This window comes from Hemiscyllium ocellatum, chromosome 9, assembly GCF_020745735.1.
Source record: "Hemiscyllium ocellatum isolate sHemOce1 chromosome 9, sHemOce1.pat.X.cur, whole genome shotgun sequence".
Classification (NCBI taxonomy): domain Eukaryota; kingdom Metazoa; phylum Chordata; class Chondrichthyes; order Orectolobiformes; family Hemiscylliidae; genus Hemiscyllium; species Hemiscyllium ocellatum.
The window spans coordinates 30,796,644-30,817,127 of NC_083409.1; the positions used below are offsets into that span (position 1 = coordinate 30,796,644).

Here is a 20,484-nt window from a genome sequence, read left to right on the forward strand (position 1 = left end):
GAATAATTCAGTTCCACACTCTGGGAAAAAGCTTATTGCTATCTACCCTGTCTGTACCTCTCATGATTTTGTAGACCTCAATCAGGACCCCCCTCAACCTCTGTATTTCTAATGAAAATATTCCTAATCTATTCAACCTCTCTTCATAACTAGCGCCCTCCATACCAGGCAACATCCTGGTGAACCTCCTCTGCATCCTCTCCGAAGCATCCACATCCTTTTGATAATGTGGCGACTGGAACTATACGCAGTATTCCAAAGGTGGCCAAGCCAAAGTCCTATACAGCTATAACATGACCGGCCAACTCTTGTACTCAGTACCCCGTCCAATGAAGGAAAGCATGCTGTATGCCTTTTTGACCATTTTTACTGACCTGCGTTGCCACCTTCAGGGAACAATGGACCTGAACACCCAGATCTCTCTGTACGTCAATTTTCGACAGGACTTTTTCATTACTTATATAGTTTGCTCTTGAATTGGATATTCCAAAATGCATCACCTCGCCTTTGACTGGTTTGAACTCCATCTGCCATTTTTCTGCTCATCTCTAATCTACATATATTCTGCTGTATTCTCTGACGGTCCCCTTTTGTATCTGCAATCTTGGTATCATCTACAAACTTGCTAATGAGGCAACCAATACCTTCCTCCAAATCATTTATATATATCACAAACAACAGTGGTCCCAGTATGGATTCCTGTGGAACATCACTGGTCACAGGTCTCTATTTTGAGAAACTCCCTTCCACAACTACTCTGTCTCCTGTTGCCCAGCCAGTTCTCTATCCATCTACCTCGTATTCCCTGGACTGCATGCAACTTCACTTTCTCTATAAGCCTACCATGGGGAACCTTATCAAATACCTTACTGAAGTCCATGTATATACATCTACAGCCCTTTTCCCCATCAATCAACTTTGTCACCTCCTCAAAGAATTCTATTAGGTTTGTAAGACATGACCTTCCCCGCTCAAAACCATACTGACTATCAGTGATAAGCCCATTTTTTTTCAAGTGGGTATATATCCTATCTCTCAATATCTTCTCCAGCAGCTTCCCTACCACTGATGTTAGACTCACTGGTCTATAATTACCTGGAGTAGCCCTGCTACCCTTCTTAAACAAGGGGACAACATTAGTAATTCTCCAGTCCTCTGGCACCTCACCCACATTCAAGGATGCTGCAAAGATATTTGTTAAAGCCCCAGCTATTTCCTCTCTCGTTACCCTCAGTTACCTCGGGTAGATCCCATCCGTACCTGGTGACTTGTCGACCATAATGGCTTTTAGAGTACCCACCCTTCCTCTGTCCTTATGCTGATTTGACCTAGAGTACTCAAAGACCTATTTCTAACCTCAACATCCATCATGTCCCTCTCCTCAGTGAATACCAATGCAAAGTACTCATTAAGAATCTCACCCATTTTCTCTGACTCCATGCATAACTTTCTTCCTTTGTCCTTCAGTGGGTCAACCCTTTCTGTAGTTACCCTCTTGCTCCTTACACTTGAAGAAAAGGCTTTGGGATTTTCCTGAACCTTGTTTGCTAAAGATAGCTCATGACCCCTTTTTGCCCTCTTAATTCCTCATTTTAGATTAGTCCTACATTCCTGATATTCTTCCGAAGCTTTGTCTGTTTTCAGTGGCCTAGACCTTAAGTACGCATCCTTTTTCCCTCTTAGCTCGTCTCACAATTTCACCTGCCATCCATTGTTCACTCATCTTGTATTTCTATTCTTCATTTTCACAGGGACATATCTCTCCTGAACTCTCATCAACTTCTCTTTAAAAGCCCCCCCACATTATTTAATGGAGATTTACCTTCAAACAGCTGCTCCCAATCTACATTCCCCAGCTCCTGCCAAATTTTGGTATAGCTGGCCTTCCCCCAATTTAGCACTCTTCCTTTAGGACCATTCTCGTCTTTGTTCATGAGTATTCTAAAGCTTACAGAATTGTGATCACTATTCCCAAAGTAATCCCCTACTGAAACATCAACCACCCAGCTGGGTTCATTTCCCACCATCAGGTCCAGTATGGCCCCTTCCTAAGTTGGACTATTTACATACTGCTCTAGAAAACTCTCCAGGATGCTCCTTACAAATTCTGCTCCATCTGGACCTCTAACACTAAGTGAATCCCAGTCAATGTTGGGAAAATTAAAATCTCCTATCACCATCACCTTGTTGCTCCTACATCTTTCCATAATCTATTCACATATTTGCACCTCTATCTCATGCTTGCTGTTGCAAGGCCTGACACACAGCCCCAACATTGTTACCGCACCCTTCCTATTTCTGAGCTCTGCACATATTGCCTCACTGCTTGAGTCTTCCATAGTGCCCTCCTTCAAAACAGCTGTGATAACCTCTCTGAGCAGTAATGCAACTCCTCCACCCCTTTTACCTCCCTCTCTATCCCACCCGAAGCATCGATATCCTGGGATGTTTAGCTGCCAATCATGCCCTTCCCTCAATCAAGTCTCAGTAATAGCAATAACATCATGCTCCCACGTACTAATCCAACCCTTAAGTTCATTTGCCTTACCTACTATACTTCTCACATTAAAACAAATGTATCTCAGACCACCAGTCCCTCTGCATTCATCATCTGCTCTCCACCTACTCTTCCCCTCAGTCACACTGACTTCATTATCTAATCCCTTACAGGCTTCAGATATTGCTTCCTTACAGTCCTCTAACCTCATTTGGTTCGCATTCCCCCTGCCACATTAGTTTAAACCCTCCCCAACTACGTTAGCAAAAGCACCCCCAAGGCAATGGTTCCAGTCTGACCCAAGTATAGAACATCCAATTTGTAATCATCCAATCTCCCCAGAATGTCCCATAAATCTGAACCCCTCCCTCGTACACCATCTCTCAAGCCATGCATTCATCCTGCTTATTCTATCATTCCTACTCTGACTCGCGCTTGGCACTGGTAGCAATCCTGAGATTACTACCTCTGAGGTCCTACTTTTTAACTTGGCTCCTAAAACCCTAAATTAGGGCGCATGGTATTGGGGCAAAGTACTAACTTGGATTGAAAGTTGGTTGGCTGATAGGAAACAAAGAGTAGTGATAAACGGCTCCATTTCGGAATGGCAGGCAGTGACCAGTGGGGTACTGCAGGGATCAGTGCTGGGACCGCAGCTTTTTACAATATATGTCAATGATATAGAAGATGGTATTAGTAATAACATTAGCAAATTTGCTGATGATACTAAGCTGGGTGGCGGGGTGAAATGTAAGGAGGATGTTAGGAGATTACAGGGTGACCTGGACAGGTTAGGTGAGTGGTCAGATGCATGGCAGATGCACTTTAATGTGGATAAATGTAAGGTTCTCCACTTTGGTGGCAAGAACAGGAAGGCAGATTACTACCTAAGTGGAATCGATTTAGGTAAAGGGGCAGTACAGAGAGATCTGGGTGTTCTTGTACACCAGTCAATGAAGGTAAGCATGCAGGTACAGCAGGTAGTGAAGAAGGCTAATAGCATGCTGGCCTTCATAACAAGAGGGATTGAGTATAGAAGCAAAGAGGTTCTTCTGCAGCTGTACAGGACCCTGGTGAGACCACACCTGGAGTATTGTGTGCAGTCCTGGTCTCCAAATTTGAGGAAAGACATTCTGGCTATTGAGGGAGTACAGCGTAGGTTCACGAGGTCAATTCCTGGAATGGCGGGACTTGCTTACGCTGAAAGACTGGAATGACTGGGCTTGTATACCCTTGAGTTTAGAAGACTGAGAGGGGATCTGATTGAGACATATAAGATTATCTTCGGGCTTATGCTCGAAACGTCGAATTCCCTATTCCTGAGATGCTGCCTGGCCTGCTGTGCTTTGACCAGCAACACATTTTCAGCACATATAAGATTATTAAAGGATTGGACACTCTGGAGGCAGGAAACATGTTTCCGCTGATGGGTGAGTGCCGAACCAGAGGACACAGCTTAAAAATACGGGATAGACCATTTAGGACAGAGATGAGGAGAAACTTCTTCACCCTGAGAGTGGTGGCTGTGTGGAATGCTCTGCCCCAGAGGGCAGTGGAGGCCCAGTCTCTGGATTCATTTAAGAAAGAGTTGGATAGAGCTCTCAAGGATTGTGGAATCAAGGGTTATGAAGATAAGGCAGGAACAGGATACTGATTAAGGATGATCAGCCATGATCATATTGAATGGTAGTGCAGGCTCGAAGGGCAGAATGGACTACTCCTGCACCTATTGTCTATTCTGCTTGTAGGTCTTCATCCCATTTTTTTTTAACCTATATCGTTTGTGCCAATATGCACCATGACTGGTTTTTCACCCTCCCCCTTGAGAATGTTCTGCAGCCCATCCGAATCATCCCTGACCCATGCATCTGGGAGGCAACATTCCATTCGGGAGTCTTGTTTTCAACCACAGAAATGCCCATCTACTCCCCTTACAATTGAATCCCTTATGAATGTAGCCCTTCCACTTTTTCTCCCGCCCTTCTGTACAGCAGAGCCAGCCACGGTGCCATGAACCTGGCTCCTGCTGCCCTCCCCCAGTGAACCATCTCCCCAACAGTATCCAAAATGGTACACCTGTTTTGGAGGGGGATAACCACAGGGTCACCTGCACCGCCTTCCTGCTCTTTCTCTGCCTTTTGGTCACTCATTCCTTTTCTCACTCAGCAGTGGAGTGACCAATTCACTAAACATGCTATCCATGATCTCCTCAGCATTGTGGATGCTCCAAAGTGAGTCCATCCGCAGCTCCAGAGCCATCATGCGGTCTAACTAGAGCTGCAACTGGACACACTTCCTGCACGTGTAGGAGCCAGGGACATCAGCAGCTGTGAGGAATGAACTCCCTGAGGAAGTGGTGGATGTTTAATAGACATTTGGCTAAGTGTCTGGATGGGAAGGGTTTGGAGGAGTATGGATAAAGTACAGGCAGCTGGGACTAGTTTAGTTTGGGATTGTGGTTGACATGGACTGGTTGGACTGACAGGTCTATTTCCATGGGGTAAAAACAATGACTGCAGATGCTGGAAACCAGCTTCTGGATTAGTGGTGCCGGAAGAGTGAAGGGCTTTTGCCCGAAACGTCGATTTCGCTGCTCGTTGGATGCTGCCTGAACTGCTGTGCTCTTCCAGCACCACTGATCCAGGTCTGTTTCCATGCTGTGTGACTCCATCGCTTGCTTTGTATTCTCTGAACCTCTAATCTCTTTAGTGAAAGAGAAAATTTGATGGGGTAAATTTATTGCCTTTGCTGCTGGATTCTATTGTAAGGGGCACAATTTTAATCTTGTGATTTAAAATAACCTTCTTTGAGGTGTGGTATCTGAAATTACTCAAAGGAACCTCAACCTTCAGAAACCCCTTCCCAAAACATTAGAGCTGGATCCATTGAAAGTTGCAAAATTGAGATGGATCAGATTTTCTCAGGGAAGAGTTTGAAGAGATGTGTAATCAGAATGGCTGGATGGAGTTAGAAACAGATTGTCTGTGATCTAATTGAATGGCAGAAGAAATGGAGAGGCTGGAAGTCATAGTTATAGAGCTATACAGCATGGAAGCAGACCGTGCTTCCTAAACTGATCTCATCCCATTTGCCTGTTTATGGCCCATATTCCTCTAAACTTTTCCTTTCTATGCAAATGTCTTTTAAATGTTGTAATTGTAGTCATATACCACTTCCTTCGGCAGCTCGTTCCATACACGCATCATCCTCTGCATGAAAAAGTTGCCCCTCAGGTCCCTTTTAAATCTTTCCCCTCTCACCTTAAATCTATGCTCTCTTGCTTTGGACTCCCCTACCCTGGAGAAAAGATCTTTACTATTCACTTTGTCCATGCCCCTCATGATTTTGTAAACCTCTAAAAGGTCACCCCTCAGCCTCCAACGCTGCAGAGAGAAATGTTCCATGCCCCCCAGACATGGTCACATCCTTGTAAATCTTTTCTGCACCCTCTCAAGTTTAATAGCATTTTTCCTATAGCAGGGTGATCAGAATTGTGCACGGTATTCCAAAACCAGTTTCACCACTGTCCTGTATAGCTGCAACATGATGTCTCAGTTGTTGTTTGTCTGAAAAATTTTCTTTTGTTGTGACTGTGCAAATGTACAAAACAAGAGCAAAATGCTACTGGTGTTGAAAGTTTGAAAGAAAGTAGGCAAAATGGTGGAAGCTGCGAGGTAAAAACAATGACTGCAGATGCTGGAAACCAGATTCTGGATTAGTGGTGCTGGAAGAGCACAGCAGTTCAGGCAGTATCCAAAGTGCAGCGTTGGATGCTGCCTGAACTGCTGTGCTCTTCCAGCACCACTAATCCAGAAAATGGTGGAAGCTGTCAATTGGCGAGACAGTATCTGTGGAAAGAGAAATGGCTTTTAAGTTTCGGGTTGCTGACGTCTCGTCAGGTCTGAAAAATAATCAAGCCATAACAGATACGTTCAGTGTTGGGAAAGGGAAAAATGGAAAGGATATGATAATGCGGAAAATTGAATTAATAAATGACAAAAATACTCATTATGATTTGTACATTGCAATTTATTTTGACGTTGAATTCATGGTCATTGGATATGTACCACACAGAAACTGAGCTGACCAGGCATATCTTAAACTGATCTAGTCCCATTTGCAAGCATTTGGACCATATCCCTCTAAACCCTTCCTATTCATGTACACACCCAGATGCCTTTTAAATGTTGTAATTGTACCAACCTAAACCACTTCCTCTGGTAGCTTGTGCCATATATGTACTGCCCTCTGTGTGAAAAAGTTGCCCCTCAGGTCCCTTTTAAATCTTTCCCCTTTCACCTTAAACTTACGCACTCTAGTTTTTGACTCCCTTACACAGAGGAAAAGACTTTGGCTGTTCACCCTATCCATAATCCACATGATTTTATAAACCTCGATAAGGTGATCCCTCAGCCTTTGACGCTCTGGGGAAAACAGCCCCAGCGTATTCAGTATCTCCTTATGACCCAAACCCTCAAGCTATGGTAACATTCTTGTAAATTGTTTGACATATTAGGCTGATTAGCTTCCTTCTCTACTGTAAACATCTGAGTCTACATGCTTAGCTATCCATTTCTCAGTCTTGGTTTATTGTCACAGTTTCTGAGCCTGAAACATTTGTTATTTTGAATCTCCTTTACTCCTCAGTAGTGCTGAGATGTCCGCTCTTGGGAAAGCCATCCAAGTCTGAATCATTCCTTTATCTGGGGGGGGGGGTTGATGGTTAGGATTGAGGGTGTATGCACAGGATTGTGTGGGACCAGGTGGAGAATGAGACTTGAATCAATCTCCCTTCTTTCGACCTCAAATTTGAAGTTTAGACACGCAATATTTTGTTGGTGAATACCTTTTGAATAGGATCGCGGTAGCTCCCCTAGATCTTCATCCATTGTAGAAATCTTTTAGTCCCTTCCGGTGTTGCTTTTCCCTTTTGGTGAACCAGGTGGATCATATTACGCTCACAGCCCTGACCTATCCACCTGCTGCTTACAGATTGAAGAGTCTGGCTGAATGGTTTTGCAAATAGTGACTGAGCTAGTGATCCCTCTGCAGGGTGGCAGTTTGTTCTGAACCACTTGGTGGAACAATTAGCTTCTGCTTTTAATCATCCCGACAGTGATGAAAGAACCCCCAATCCCTGATGTTCGAATACTCTCTCGAGTTCCCTGGTTCATAAATAGAGGTGATAAAACGGCAACAAAAAGTTTGAGAGGAAGGAAACGACCTCTCAGGGACGGTGGACATTTTTAATGAGAGGTATATTTTTGTGAACCTACATTGCCACCTCTTAATGCGTTGAAAGCAGTGACAGAGACTCTTACTCACTTTGTTACGGCATGCAGTGCATGTAATTGAACTGAAAGTCACTCGTGTAATGTTTATGGAAACATTCTCTGCGTGCTGATCACCGGGAGGCATGTCATTCTCAGCCAGTTGAAAACCTGAGCATATTTTGTAGCTGGTGTCAGGGCCAAGTTATACCCAGGACCAATTGAATGTGGAGTAAAGGCCTTTGCAGACCCAGTAAACAAGCATTACCAGGTGACGGGCAGCAGTCAAGTCCCGGTGATGAAAGAGTGTGTATCAATTATTGCCCTTTCAGAATTTCTCGAACTCAAATGAATAGCAAACTTTGCAAAGGTTGAAGTCACTGCATTCCTGTTGTGTATCACATGCATTCTGCTAAAGCACATATGTAGCCTGTACTAGTGTTAAAGCTACAAACCATGGCTCGTGCTCCAAATATTCAGTCGGGCAGTGTTTCAAATCTGTCAGAACGTATCTGCCCGACATTTCCTTTGCATAGCTATCTGTCACACACAGTTTCACACAGCAATTTTACAATTAAGGGTTTGAGTAATCTTTCACAGTCTCGGAGGGCGCGGAGTGATGCCAGCAATAACAATGATTCTTAAAATTGACATCATCCCGAAAGAAAATAAATGGATCAGAATTCCGCAAAGTTTTAAGGATGAGGCCTCAGCTGGTGTGGAGTTCATTTCGAAGCCTTCACCACCGAGATGTGAAAATGTGGCCTGCCAATCTCATCGCCCTTCCCATGGGGTTGACAAGTTCATGTACAACCCTCCGAATTATCCAGAGTCGCCCAGATGTTGCAGTGCAGAATCCAGCCAGATGTTGCAGTGCAGAAACAGGTCACTTAGCCCAACTGCTGTACGCCAATGGCCAGGCTTCCTCTGAGCCAGTTCAACACAGTTTGGGAAGGTGAGGTTTAATAAATCAGTGTAAGTGGTGTGTTGCTGGCTTCAGGCAGCTAACAAGAGTGAATGCAAGCCTAAAATTCGGCTGCATCTCAAGGAGAGGTGGGGGGGCATGTGGGGGTTCAGTTCAAAGGGTGGCTCAGTGCTGCCTCACAGCGCTAGGGATCTGGCTTCAATTCCAGTCTCACGTGACTGTCTGTGTGGAGTTTGCACATTCTCCGGGTGCTCTGGTTCCCTCCCCCAGTCCAAAGGCGTGCAGGTTAGGGTGGATAGGCCATGTTAGATTGCCCATAGTGACCAGGGATCTGCAGGCTAGGTGGGTTAGCCATGGGAAATGCAGGGTTACAGGAATAGGGCAGGGCTGCTGGGTTTGGGTGGGATGACTCTTCGGAGGGTGGACCTAATGGGCTGAATGGCCTGCTTCCACACTGATTCCAGTTCTAGAGTATAGCTGGCCTTTGTGATTTATCTGTGACAATGAGAGCCTCGTGAATAGCAGTGTTATAGAGGTGCTGACATCTCAGCTAAAGAGTCTGCAGGATGGAAGGTAATAGTTGACAGCTAGGTACTCAAGGAGGAATAGATGTGTCGTACATGACTCCCTTGGATGTGTCTCTCTTTCTCTCTCCAAATGGTATTCCATTTTGAAGCAAAGTCCCTGTTAACTCACATCTCAGTTTGTCTCAACCCAGTTGCTGCCAGACTGGCTGAGCATTTCCAGCACTTTCAGTTTCTTTTCCACGTTTCCAGCACCTGCAATGTATTGCTTTTGTTAAGTTTCGGATACTGATGAAAGTGAAAGTTCATTTGGGGAATGCAGCTAAAGTTAGGTCTACAGAGCCACAGCTGGCTTAGTTGTGCAGGAACACAGAGGACTAGATGGGTCAAACTGATAGGTGATGTGTAGAGAAGGGAATAGACAGGAACTTGAACGTAAACTCAGATCAGGATGTGAACGGGGAGAGAGTGGAACAGTGGTAATGCCAGTGGGCTATAATCTAGAGGGTCCCCGCTCATATTTTGGAGTTTTGAGTTCAAATTCCCTCATGGCAGATGGTGAAAATTAGCATCACCTTGAATTGAAAACTGAGTAATGGTGCCACCATTACTGTTATTGTCAGTTGTCTGAAATACCTTTCTGGTTCACTCAGTCTCTTTATCTTACTGCATCTGGCCTACACGTGAGTCCAAGCACTCAGCAATGGTGGCCCATTTTATAAGGTGCCATGCAATGGCTGAGCAACCCCAATGCCCATTATGAATAGGCAACATGTGCAGCCCTTGCCAGTGATGCCCAGATCCCATGAAAGAATAAAGAAGAAAAGCATCTGCAATGGTACATTGTGCCAGTGGTGCCAGCATCAAGGATGTCATTCAAGGATTGCAAAGCACCCTGGGGAGGGGGTTGATGGTGAGCAGCAATTGGGTATGCTCCCCATTGATATCAAGGTTATAGATCGAAAGAGGAATGCGTTCAGAATTCAAGGAGCCAGGTAGGATCTCAAAAGTAGTTTCATCTCATGTCTGAGTGTATATAGAAACAAGAGGATCGAGCAGTTGGAATATGTGGCTGCAGAGATGATGTTGGGCTGTTGATTAATGGGGCATTGGGACTGGCGGTTGGGGTGAAGGAACCTGTATAGGCTAAACTGGGCCTGCCAGAGGCAGGACCAATTTCCTGGTGAGAAACAAGCATTAGAACAGACCTCGTTCATAAAATGGAATCAAAGATGAACAGGTATGAGCGTACTGAAAGGTTCAAAGAGGAGATGGTTCAAGCACAGTCACACAAGGCAGGGCCAACACTCCCAGAGCTACCTGGGCGGAGAAAGAGATAGGGCTGACAATGAAGTGTCCTTATGATGGATGTCAAGAGCGTGTTCAGAGGGGTAGTGGAAAAGTGAATGAGAGAAAAGACTGGCAACTTAGATTAAAAGGAATCAAAAAGCCTTTTGTTTGTGATTAAAAAGTAAAATGGCGGTAAGAGGATGATTGTCTGATTAAAGACCAAAAAGATGATTTCTAGTTGGAAGTTGGGAGTGTGGCTGAGGTATTTCATGAGTCAAGGAAAAGGATGGAGAAGTGGCACTCAGTGTATTTGTCCCTCAGAGGACTATAAAATGATTCCACAGAGGCTGCTATCCCATCATCAAGTCACCCTTGATTTATACACGAACCATCCTTGACTCATTCAGAGTCAGCTACCAGAGTGTCAGCATCTCTGACCCTTCTGTTTTTATCTGTCAGCCAGGGCTCTCTGACTGGACCAGGTTAACAGCCCCAATCAGGGAACTCATCTTCTATGAGTACATTACAATCACTCCAGACCAGAAAAGAGTGAAAGCCAGTTAACTGGCCTCCTTCTATGCTATAACCATTCTGTGATTCCATGACTCTGTGATCTACCTTCACCTTCTTCCGAGGTCTTCAGGCACAACATGTTATATTCACTCCATGTGATATCAGGAAATGGCTAAAGGCACTGAATCTGGCAAAGGCTATGAGCCAAGACAATATCTCAGCAGTCGCACTGTTGATGCTGGAGAAAAGCAATTGAGTTGACTCTAGGGGTTTTGGATATTCAGAACAGAGAAATCTGGATATAACCTCATTGGGCTTCTTAGAAACCACTGGTTTTACCTATGATACGGCCAGGTCCCTGCTGAAGAGTAGGTAGATCCCATTCACTAACAAAGGAGGTACGTGCCCCCATGGTCACATGTCCCAACACAAGATCACACTTCAGTTAGATTCGGTAAAGGGGATGGGCATGTACCCTCCTTCAATTTCTTTTACTAGCACCTTGGCATTTACTGCACCCTCTGATGGGAGGTCTTGCCTTCTCACTGCAGTAGAGCTTGCCTGATTCTAGTATCCCTCCTTAGTACTGCAGGCTTGCTCGCCTCCCCCTGCGGAAACGTGGCCACCTTCGTTTGGATACAACATCCACTAGCTCTCAGGTATTTGTTGAACTTGATTCATACACTCAGGAGTGCCATAACAGGGATTGGTAACTGGACTCAGAGTCAGAGCTGTAAGCCTGTCTCCTGTGCTCTCTCTGCCTCCCATTCTCTGCACTCTGTCTGTGCCCCGATAAATCCCACTGGTCTGTTTGGTAGTATCCGGCAGTCAGCTTGGACAGGCCCTAAGTTTTGGCATTTAAATACACAGGCATCTCTGCCTCACTGAGCGTAGAATATAGGAGCAGAATTAGGCCATTTGGCGCATTGAGTTTGCTCTGCCATTTGATCCTGGCTGATCTGTTCCTCAAACATACTCTCCAGCCTTCTCCTCATTACCCTTGATCTCCTATCAAGAACCTATCTATCTCTGTCTTAAATACACTTAATCACTTGGCCTCCATAGCCTTCAGCATGCGTCAGTTCCACAGGTTCGCCACCCTCTGGCTGAAGAAAATCCTCCTCACCTCTGTTCTAAAAGGTTGTCCCTTCACTCTGAGGATGTGCTCTTGGGTCCTAGTCTCTCCTACATCTTCTCCATGTACACTCCATCCAGGACTCTCAGTATTCTGTAAGTTTCAATCAGATCCTTCCTCATCGTTTTAAATTCCATAGAGTACAGACCCAGAGTCCTCAACTGCTCCTCATACGGCGAGCCCTTCCATCCCTTGGATCATTCTTGTAAACCTCCTCTGGATCACGTCCGATGCCAGCACATCCTTCCTTAGAGATGGGGCCCAAAATTTCTCTCAATATTTCAAATGCAACCCGAGAAAACCCGTAGACAACCTCAGCAATACACCTCTGCCCTTGTACTCTGTCCTACTTGAAATGAATGCCAACATTGCAGTTGCCTTTCTAATGGCCAACTGAACCTGCAGTTTCGTCTCAGTACCACTTTTTCCAACCTGAGGAGGGCTTCCTGCATTTCCTGCATGCGTTTAGAAACTCAGTTTCGTATCAGTCTCCCATCTCCATCGTTCCCAGTTGGTTGGGGCTAACTCCTGGTGGGTTTCTTCTGGAACAGGGGTATCTGATTGGCTCATAATGATCAGCCAGTGGGATAGCCTTTCTGGATCTTGTTACTCACTGTTGCTGTTATTGGGAGGGATGTGAAGTTTTGAACTCCTTAAGGAGAATCAGTACTTTTGTAAGTGGCTTCTGTCTTAAGTGCCTGTACGTGTAAGTCTAAAGCAAGTTGCTTAAGCATCTCAAATTCCAAATACGTCTGGTTAGGCTAGTTCCTGAGGGGGCAGAATTTTTAACAGTACTTTGACACTAAGTGGGACACACTTAAGATGGGATTTTTGAATGCTTTGTAATCAGTGGCACTTCTCTCAGGCAAGAGGGAGTAGATCTTTTGTGCATTCCCTGGGAGCTGACACTATGTACAGAATGACCAATGTTGGACTGACTACTTTAACTGCTGTGCTACTTACCCAAACACTGCTACCTCTGCCTTGTCAAACTTAGGAACTATCTGAGCAAATTGAGTTGCCTCTACCCTCAAGTCTAAGTCTTTGTGATTCCTACTTGTCAGCTTGAGCTGAATTGGTTCAACCTCCTTTCCCTGTGGAGCTGACTAAACCCGATGCTGTTTTCTTCCCATTGCCTAGGACCTACATGAGTGTGAAGGAGCTGAAGGAGACACTGCAGATCAATGGCTCGATGTACCTGAACGTCTATTTTGCGAACTCGGTGAGGGAGGAGCTGGCAGGAGCTGCCACCTGGCCCTGGGATAAAGAAGCCTTGAGTCACTTAGGTAAGTGTATAATGAATGGAGTTCTGATAAATATCCCAAGGTCTTTCTGTTTTACTTTTCCAATGGGCCTGCAAGCAGGAATGAGAAGGAAGTGGCTTTTAAATGTCGTATTCAGTACAATCTCGGTTGTCCGAATTTTGGATGATGCGAACAAGATCTCAAAGTCCCAATGCTTGGGTAGACCGTGCTCTCCAAACATTGGATTATCCGAACAGAATACTTCCCGTCCATGTTGATCGGATAATCCATGAGGTTGCCCTGTACATGATTGGGGCTTATCTCCCTGCATTCAGATTTGTAGCCCACCCCTTGAAATCAATGACTTACTAGGCCTTTTCGGAGGGCAGATCAGAGTCAGCTACATTACTGAGAGCCTGGAGTCACTTGTAGGCCAGACTGGGCAATGATGACAGAGATCCCTTCCCTATAGAATATTGGTGAGCAACATTGATATTTATGACAATTCAGTGCTGGTTTTACATCACCATTACTGAGACTAATCTCCTATTGCAGATTTGTTTTGAGAAGGGAGAGGCTGAATAGGCTGGGGCTATTTTCCCTGGAGTGTTGGGGACTGAGGGGGGAACCTTACAGAGGTTTGTACGCTCATGAGGGGCGTGGATAGGGGAAATAGACACGGTCTTTTCCCTGGGGTGGGGAGTCCAGAACTAGAGGGCATAGTTAGAGTGAGAGAGGATAGAATTAAAAGGGACCGAAGGGACAACGTTTTCATACAGAAGGTTGTGTGTGTATGAAATGAGCTGCTAGAGGAAGTGGTGGAGGCTGGTATGCTTACAGCATTTAACAGGCATCTGGGTGGGTATATGAATAGGAATGGTATAGAGGGATGTGGGCCAAGTGCTGGCAAATGGGACCAGATTAATTAAAGATTTCTGGTTGGCATGGACGAGTTGGACTAAAGGGACTGTTTGTGTGCTAAACATCTCCATGACATCAATTAATAGTGAAAATCACTTCCTTCTCTTTCCTGTTTGTCAGGAGCATTAGCTACATGGTTTGTGGTCGCTGGACCTCAGGAGGACCAGTGGTGGCTCAGAAATGTTAAAATAAATTAGATCCATATAAATCATTGCCTTTTAAAGGACAGAGGCTGGTTGCCAAGCATTTTCTGAACAAATTGTTGTGCTAGTTGGCGTATCTAGAGGGCAAATGGTTAATAGTCATGTGTTCACAACCTGGATATCCTGTTGACCCCAGACTTGAGTTTCTCACTGTAATCTTCATCATGGAGACTGTCTCGTCTTCCCTCAGCATGAGCTACTGAAACTGTCTTTCGTGCCTCTGTTACCGCTCGACTATTCAGTGGCCCTTCTGGTTAGTCTCCTGTGCTCCACCATAGCTTCAGCCCATTCACATTCTGCTGGTGTAACTTATCCCAAATTCAAGTCCTCCTCGTCAACGCGCATTAGCTTTTTTTGGTGTTCTGACAACTCAATTTAAAATAGTCATGATTTGGAGATGCCGGTGTTGGACTGGGGTCGACAAAGTTAAAAATCACACAACACCAGGTTATAGTCCAACAGGTTTAATTGGAAGCACTAGCTTTCTGAGCCCCGCTCCTTCACAATGACCTGATGAAGGAGCAGCGCTCCAAAAGCTAGTGCTTCCAATTGGACTATAACCTGGTGTTGTGCAATTTAAAATAAGTATTTCAAATGCCTTCCATTGCATGTAGCCTCTGTGTTTCTGTAGTCCTCTCATTTGTCCAAACTACCTGGCTCTTTTCTGCCTTTCTCTACTCCTTACTTCACCGTTGGCAACAGCCACACCCAGGCATTTTCTACCATAATCTTTCAGCTTCTTTTCCTCTTCCTTGAGCCTCACATCTGCATCAATTTTATCCCAAGCCAACAAAAGATCTTTTGTTTGAGCACCGATAGGTGAGTTGTTATATGTTGGTAAACCAAGCATTGTACAGGCATGGTTTCCATCACTTCCATTATATCCAGAAGGTGCACCCAACAAGTCAACATGGACAAGTTGATAAACCCAGTGTCAATATCACTAAGGGAAAGCACCGTGTCAACAAGGTACCCTTTAATAAGCCACCAAATTGCTCAAAATGCTTTTGATAATAGCTTTCTTCCGCAATTTAACGTCATAATTTATTGCAAGAAACATAAATTTGAATAGTTTATACAATTAATTGTCTTTTGTGAAAACCTGGAAATGAATGTCTTACCTCTGGATTATACCATTGCCTGTGGTGAGTATGTATAAGCAACCGATCTTCCAAGGAAACTGGCTGAGACATTGTCTGTGGGCGATAGAAGCTGGGTGTGTTAATTAGGCCTAGTGCCATGATGGATTGCTCTTGCCGGTTTGTTTGGAGAGAACGTTTTCAATTATTTTTCCAAATTTGGCCTATGATTCTCTGTCTCTGACAGTTTCCTGACTGGGAAGTGTTGAGCAGACAAAGATGGCACACTTAGCTTGCACCATCGTGAAATAAAGAGCTGCATTTGAGCTTTTTCAGTATAGGTCCATTTCAGGCACCCGGGATCAGGCTCCAGTCTAGGCCACTGACCTTTCTGACTAAGGCAGAATCTCTTGATGGGCTGCAATCCTCTTTGATTGTGCAATGGTCACAGATCGCCCACTGCAGACTTCTTTTTGACGTCATGTGTTATTTGGATGTTGCCGTTGGCAGCATTAAAATTCTTGTTTTAAAGTTTCTCCAACTCTTCAAAGAAAAGTTTTGTTTTTAAAGTGGGAGCCTGATTGAAAATTGCTAGTGTGCCTATATTTTAAAGCCAGTGATGTGAGAGAAAGTGATTGATGTCTTTAATATTTGATGTGCTGAAAAACAGAAGGGAATATATAATCCCCTGTGGGGTGCTATTTCCTGTTCATGCTTTGATTTGCTGAGTGCTTAGGCAGCTTACGAGAGTCAACTTGCATCCCTGTGACCTTGTCCAATTTGCATCTATGTCTATTAAGCTCTCCAGCCCTCACCTTTCATCCCCACCCATGTGACCTCCATGTCACCTATTGCCTAACTCCCAGTCCATGCTCCTATAGAACCTCACCTCACCACCTTCAAAGGCATTCATCCAGTATCCACTGTGGGCAGTCCTCAGGTGTCATACCAAGGCATTGAAAAGATAAGGTTCCAAAGAAAAAGATCTCACTTAAACATATTTGATATTAAAACCAAAGATCTCATTCACGGGATCCATGAAATTGCCATCAGTGGTAAATTTGTTGTAAAATCAAACAGAACTTCTGTTCAAACCAAAGTCCTTTAATAGCCTTTGATAACTGTCATTCAATGTGTTAAATCAGATCTGCAGCTAAGATAAGTGATTTTCGTTTTGTTGAAACTCAGCCAAGTATTCATAATGCGTGCAGCCATAATAACCCTTGGAAAATGTCAACAATGAAGTCTGTTGAATCCATGTCAACAGATGGCTGCTGTTCCTTTCGAAGCTATAACAGTTGACTCATCGATGTCACTGACAGCAGGTCTTTTTCTATTCACTCCAAACGAGAACTGCAGTTTTTCTTAAAAGAGCTAGAGATTTAGATAACTTCAGGCCGTGACACTTCAGCAGAACTTATCTGTCCTTCATGATGTTTTATGCCATTCATGCAAACTTATGACTTGCATACCACGCAGTTAAAGGTCCTGGAGTACTGAAATCAGCATGAATTTCAAATGTCTGTGCGGAGGTTAGGTATCTCTCCTGGGCAAAACACCCAACCCCACCCACCCACCCCCAACTGACAAAAATGTGAACTGGGCAAACATGGGAATGGGATTTCCAAATACATGTCTCTCCTATAATTTATAACGGTCTTGGTAGTATTGTCCTGACACTGCAAGAGTCTGGCCCTTGATCTGGTAAAGGATTCACTTCAGTTTACTGCTGAAAGTCAGCAAATGCAACGGACGCACCTTACAGATCAGAATGAGAGGAAATCCCAATGATTGTGTATAACCTACACTCAACTGATGGGGACTCAAGGGCCTCTTACAACCAATGCCACTGAGTTTGATAGACATATTAAGCACAAATTATGATTGTCTATATGCATATAGTGGAGACTACTCGTGATTCACATCAAATGATCGACAATTGTCCTCTGACTCCCTAAAGCATAAGTAATAATAATGGAATATCATTCAGGTACAAAAGGAAATTAACCTATTTAGTTCCTGTCAACCAAGGTTCCTGTGCTGTCCTGTACATGCAACCAACATGGGCGGCACGTGGCTTAGTGGTTAGAACTGTTGCCAGGGACCCGGGTTCAATTCCAGCCTCAGGCAACTGGCTGTGTGGCTTTTGCACACTGTTTGCGCGGGTTTCCTCTGGGTGCTGTGGTTTCCTCCCACAAACCAAAGATGTGCAAGTTAGGTCAATTGACATTGATAAATTGCCCATAGTTTTCAGGTATGTGCAAGCTAGGTGAGTTAGCCATGGGAAATGCACAGTTACAGAGATGAAGTAAATCTGGGTGGGATGTTCTTTGGAGAGTCGATGTGGGCTCGATGGGCTGAATGGCCTGCTTCCGCGCTATAAGGATTCTATGATTCCGTGTGTTATAATTGCAGCAAACCTTCCGATTTGGTCTGAGTAACTCCACAGGCACAGGTCTTGTTTGGGAAGAGGTTGCAACACGGCTGCTGAGTCAGTAATGTGGAGAACCCCAGATGTGTGTGAAAATACAGCAGACAGATGCACTCCATTTGCACTGACGATCCCTCCCTCTACAGCCCACAGTGTTTTTCCGTGGTTTTTGGATGAGGGGGTCTATTGTATGGAAGTTATTAACAGATACTTAGCAACAGCTTTTTTAACTTCAGAGGAAAATTATGAAAGAGTTACACTGCAGTCAGATTTTTTTTTCTTGCAATGTAATCTAACTAAGGAGCATGACATAAACAGTGAAGGGTGCCTTCTGTTCACTCCCAAATGACTGTGAACTACTGAAAGCCTTTCTCCTCGGCTAACAGCAGCACAGAGTAACCACTCTGATCCAGACTTCTACTTTGCCAAACCATCAACCAATCGGTCTATTTATATCCATAGTTAATCTCCCATAACATTGCATACAGTGTGGGCTTCAGGCGAAGTGAGAAGGTAGGAAGTGAGAATGCCTGTTAGCATCGAATTCTGATTTTAATGTTACTTCTAGTTAAGTAGCCAAACTTGTAGCATTTTGGGAACAAAGATGTAGCCTTTTTTCTTCAAGTTTGAGTTTATTCTGGAGCCCAGCCATAGCTATTGAGAAGTGTCTTATAGGACTGGTGTCCTATAGCACCGCCACTGGTGGTTGTTATAATTACAAATGACAAGTTTACATGAGCAGGTTCCATAGCAAGTTAAAATGGAATATAGGAAGAAGTGGACGTATAATAATTGTTTATGTGATGTATAACATTGAAGTTTGCATTTGTGCATGTTCTCTCTGCACAAACCCTCCTGTTGTTTCAAATTTTGGTAGTACCTTTTTGACAATATTTACCATTAAGCATCTAAGAGTACAGTAATAGTTTGTAATTATATCTCCCTGCGTAGAAAATGTTTGGTGACACTTTCTGATGAGCAGTCTGAAGATTTCTACCACTTATTTCTGGTCATTTTAATTTCTAATGTAGAAAATAAAGATTATATTAAAATCCAAATGCATATCGCGGCAATACTATATTTACCAGTTGATGTCCTTTCAGGTCTTGTAATTAATGTTTAAACATGGAAACCTCAGCCTCTGCTGAGTTTATTCGTCTGCTGAGAGGGGAGGCATTGTTTGAATTCAGTTCATGCCCATTCTCTGTGAGAATCATTTCCCAGGATGCATCAGCAGTTGTCAAGTTAACCCAATGATAAATGTTTTATTGTGGATTGAGGGAAACATTCCATCAGGCTGAAGGACTTGCTCTCCTACGGCATGTCCTCACTGTTGTTGTTATTGAGCTCTGACTGCATTTTAAACTATAGACCTGTAGGCGGGGGTGGGGGTGGGGGTAGCTGGGGAACCTGGCCGAGGATGATCAGAAATTGCCCCAAAATGGTCCCACAAGGAGAGAGTAGGCTTCCTCCACCTCACGCTTCTGCCCCTGCCTCAACCTCCATGTGAGCTCCGACAGCAGAGAGGGCTCCACCAGATGTTGGAAGGGCTGCAGCTCAAATGTGGTTTCACTAACCTGTACTGGGTCTCTGCAGACCCACTGGTTTAATTAAATACAGAAGATTCTGGAAAGATATCCAGGTCTGGCAGTGTCTTTGCAGAGAGAACAATCGTTCGTCAGCTTTCACCATAAATAGACAGGTGGCAGGAAGGGCTAAAGCATAAGGAAAAGACTATAATAGGGTGAAAGGTAGGAGAGATTAAACAAGGAAGCACTTGTTGGTTCATGGTCAAAAGTGAGTGATAATTGAATAAGTGGAGGAAGATGCGCTGGACTCAATCTTGCATATTTTTGGCGCATTCCAAGTTGTACTATTTTGAGGGATTTTTGCTCTAAGGTGAGTTCTCTCATGCTTTACATTAATTATCTAACCCCCCAACCCAATGGTACCTCCCCCATTTGATTCTGGCCCCATCTTGCCGTGCCTCAAACCATGCCTTGCACTTGGCCAAGCCTTGGCAAGCCGGTGTTGTCCCTCATCAGCAGAGAAATGGCACATTCCATAGCGTACAGCCAGCATGGCGTACACTCATGCACATTCAGCCCATTCTCTACACCCCACCTTAACAGTTTCTGTATATAAGTCAGTGGTACCCTATTCCCAGTGCCCATTATAATATTTTAGTGCCCTGGTTCAGTTTTCAAGCATCAGTGATATAGTGCAAAATTGCCATTAACCAGCACCTAACCCCACAGCATCCTAACACTGCCAGCCTCATCAATGGGCAATGGATTGGTTGAATATTGAATGTATGTGAGTATTTAGAAACAGCTGCTTCATGTATTTTATTTTTTTTAATTTGATTTATTGTTGTCACATGTAGCTAGTCACAGTGAAATGCTTTGTTTTGTGTGCAGTACAGGCAGATCATAACATACGAAGTACGTTA

At 44.3% G+C, this 20,484-nt stretch overlaps 1 protein-coding gene across 1 annotated transcript in view; it reads left to right on the top strand.

The window, feature by feature from the left end:
* LOC132818488 (pappalysin-2-like) overlaps positions 1–20,484 on the top strand; it is a 487,615-nt gene that overhangs the window by 156,285 nt on the left and 310,846 nt on the right. The window contains exon 3 of the mRNA XM_060829547.1: positions 13,295–13,440. Within this exon, the coding sequence (XP_060685530.1) occupies positions 13,295–13,440 (146 nt within the window). The remainder of the gene's footprint in view (positions 1–13,294; positions 13,441–20,484) is intronic.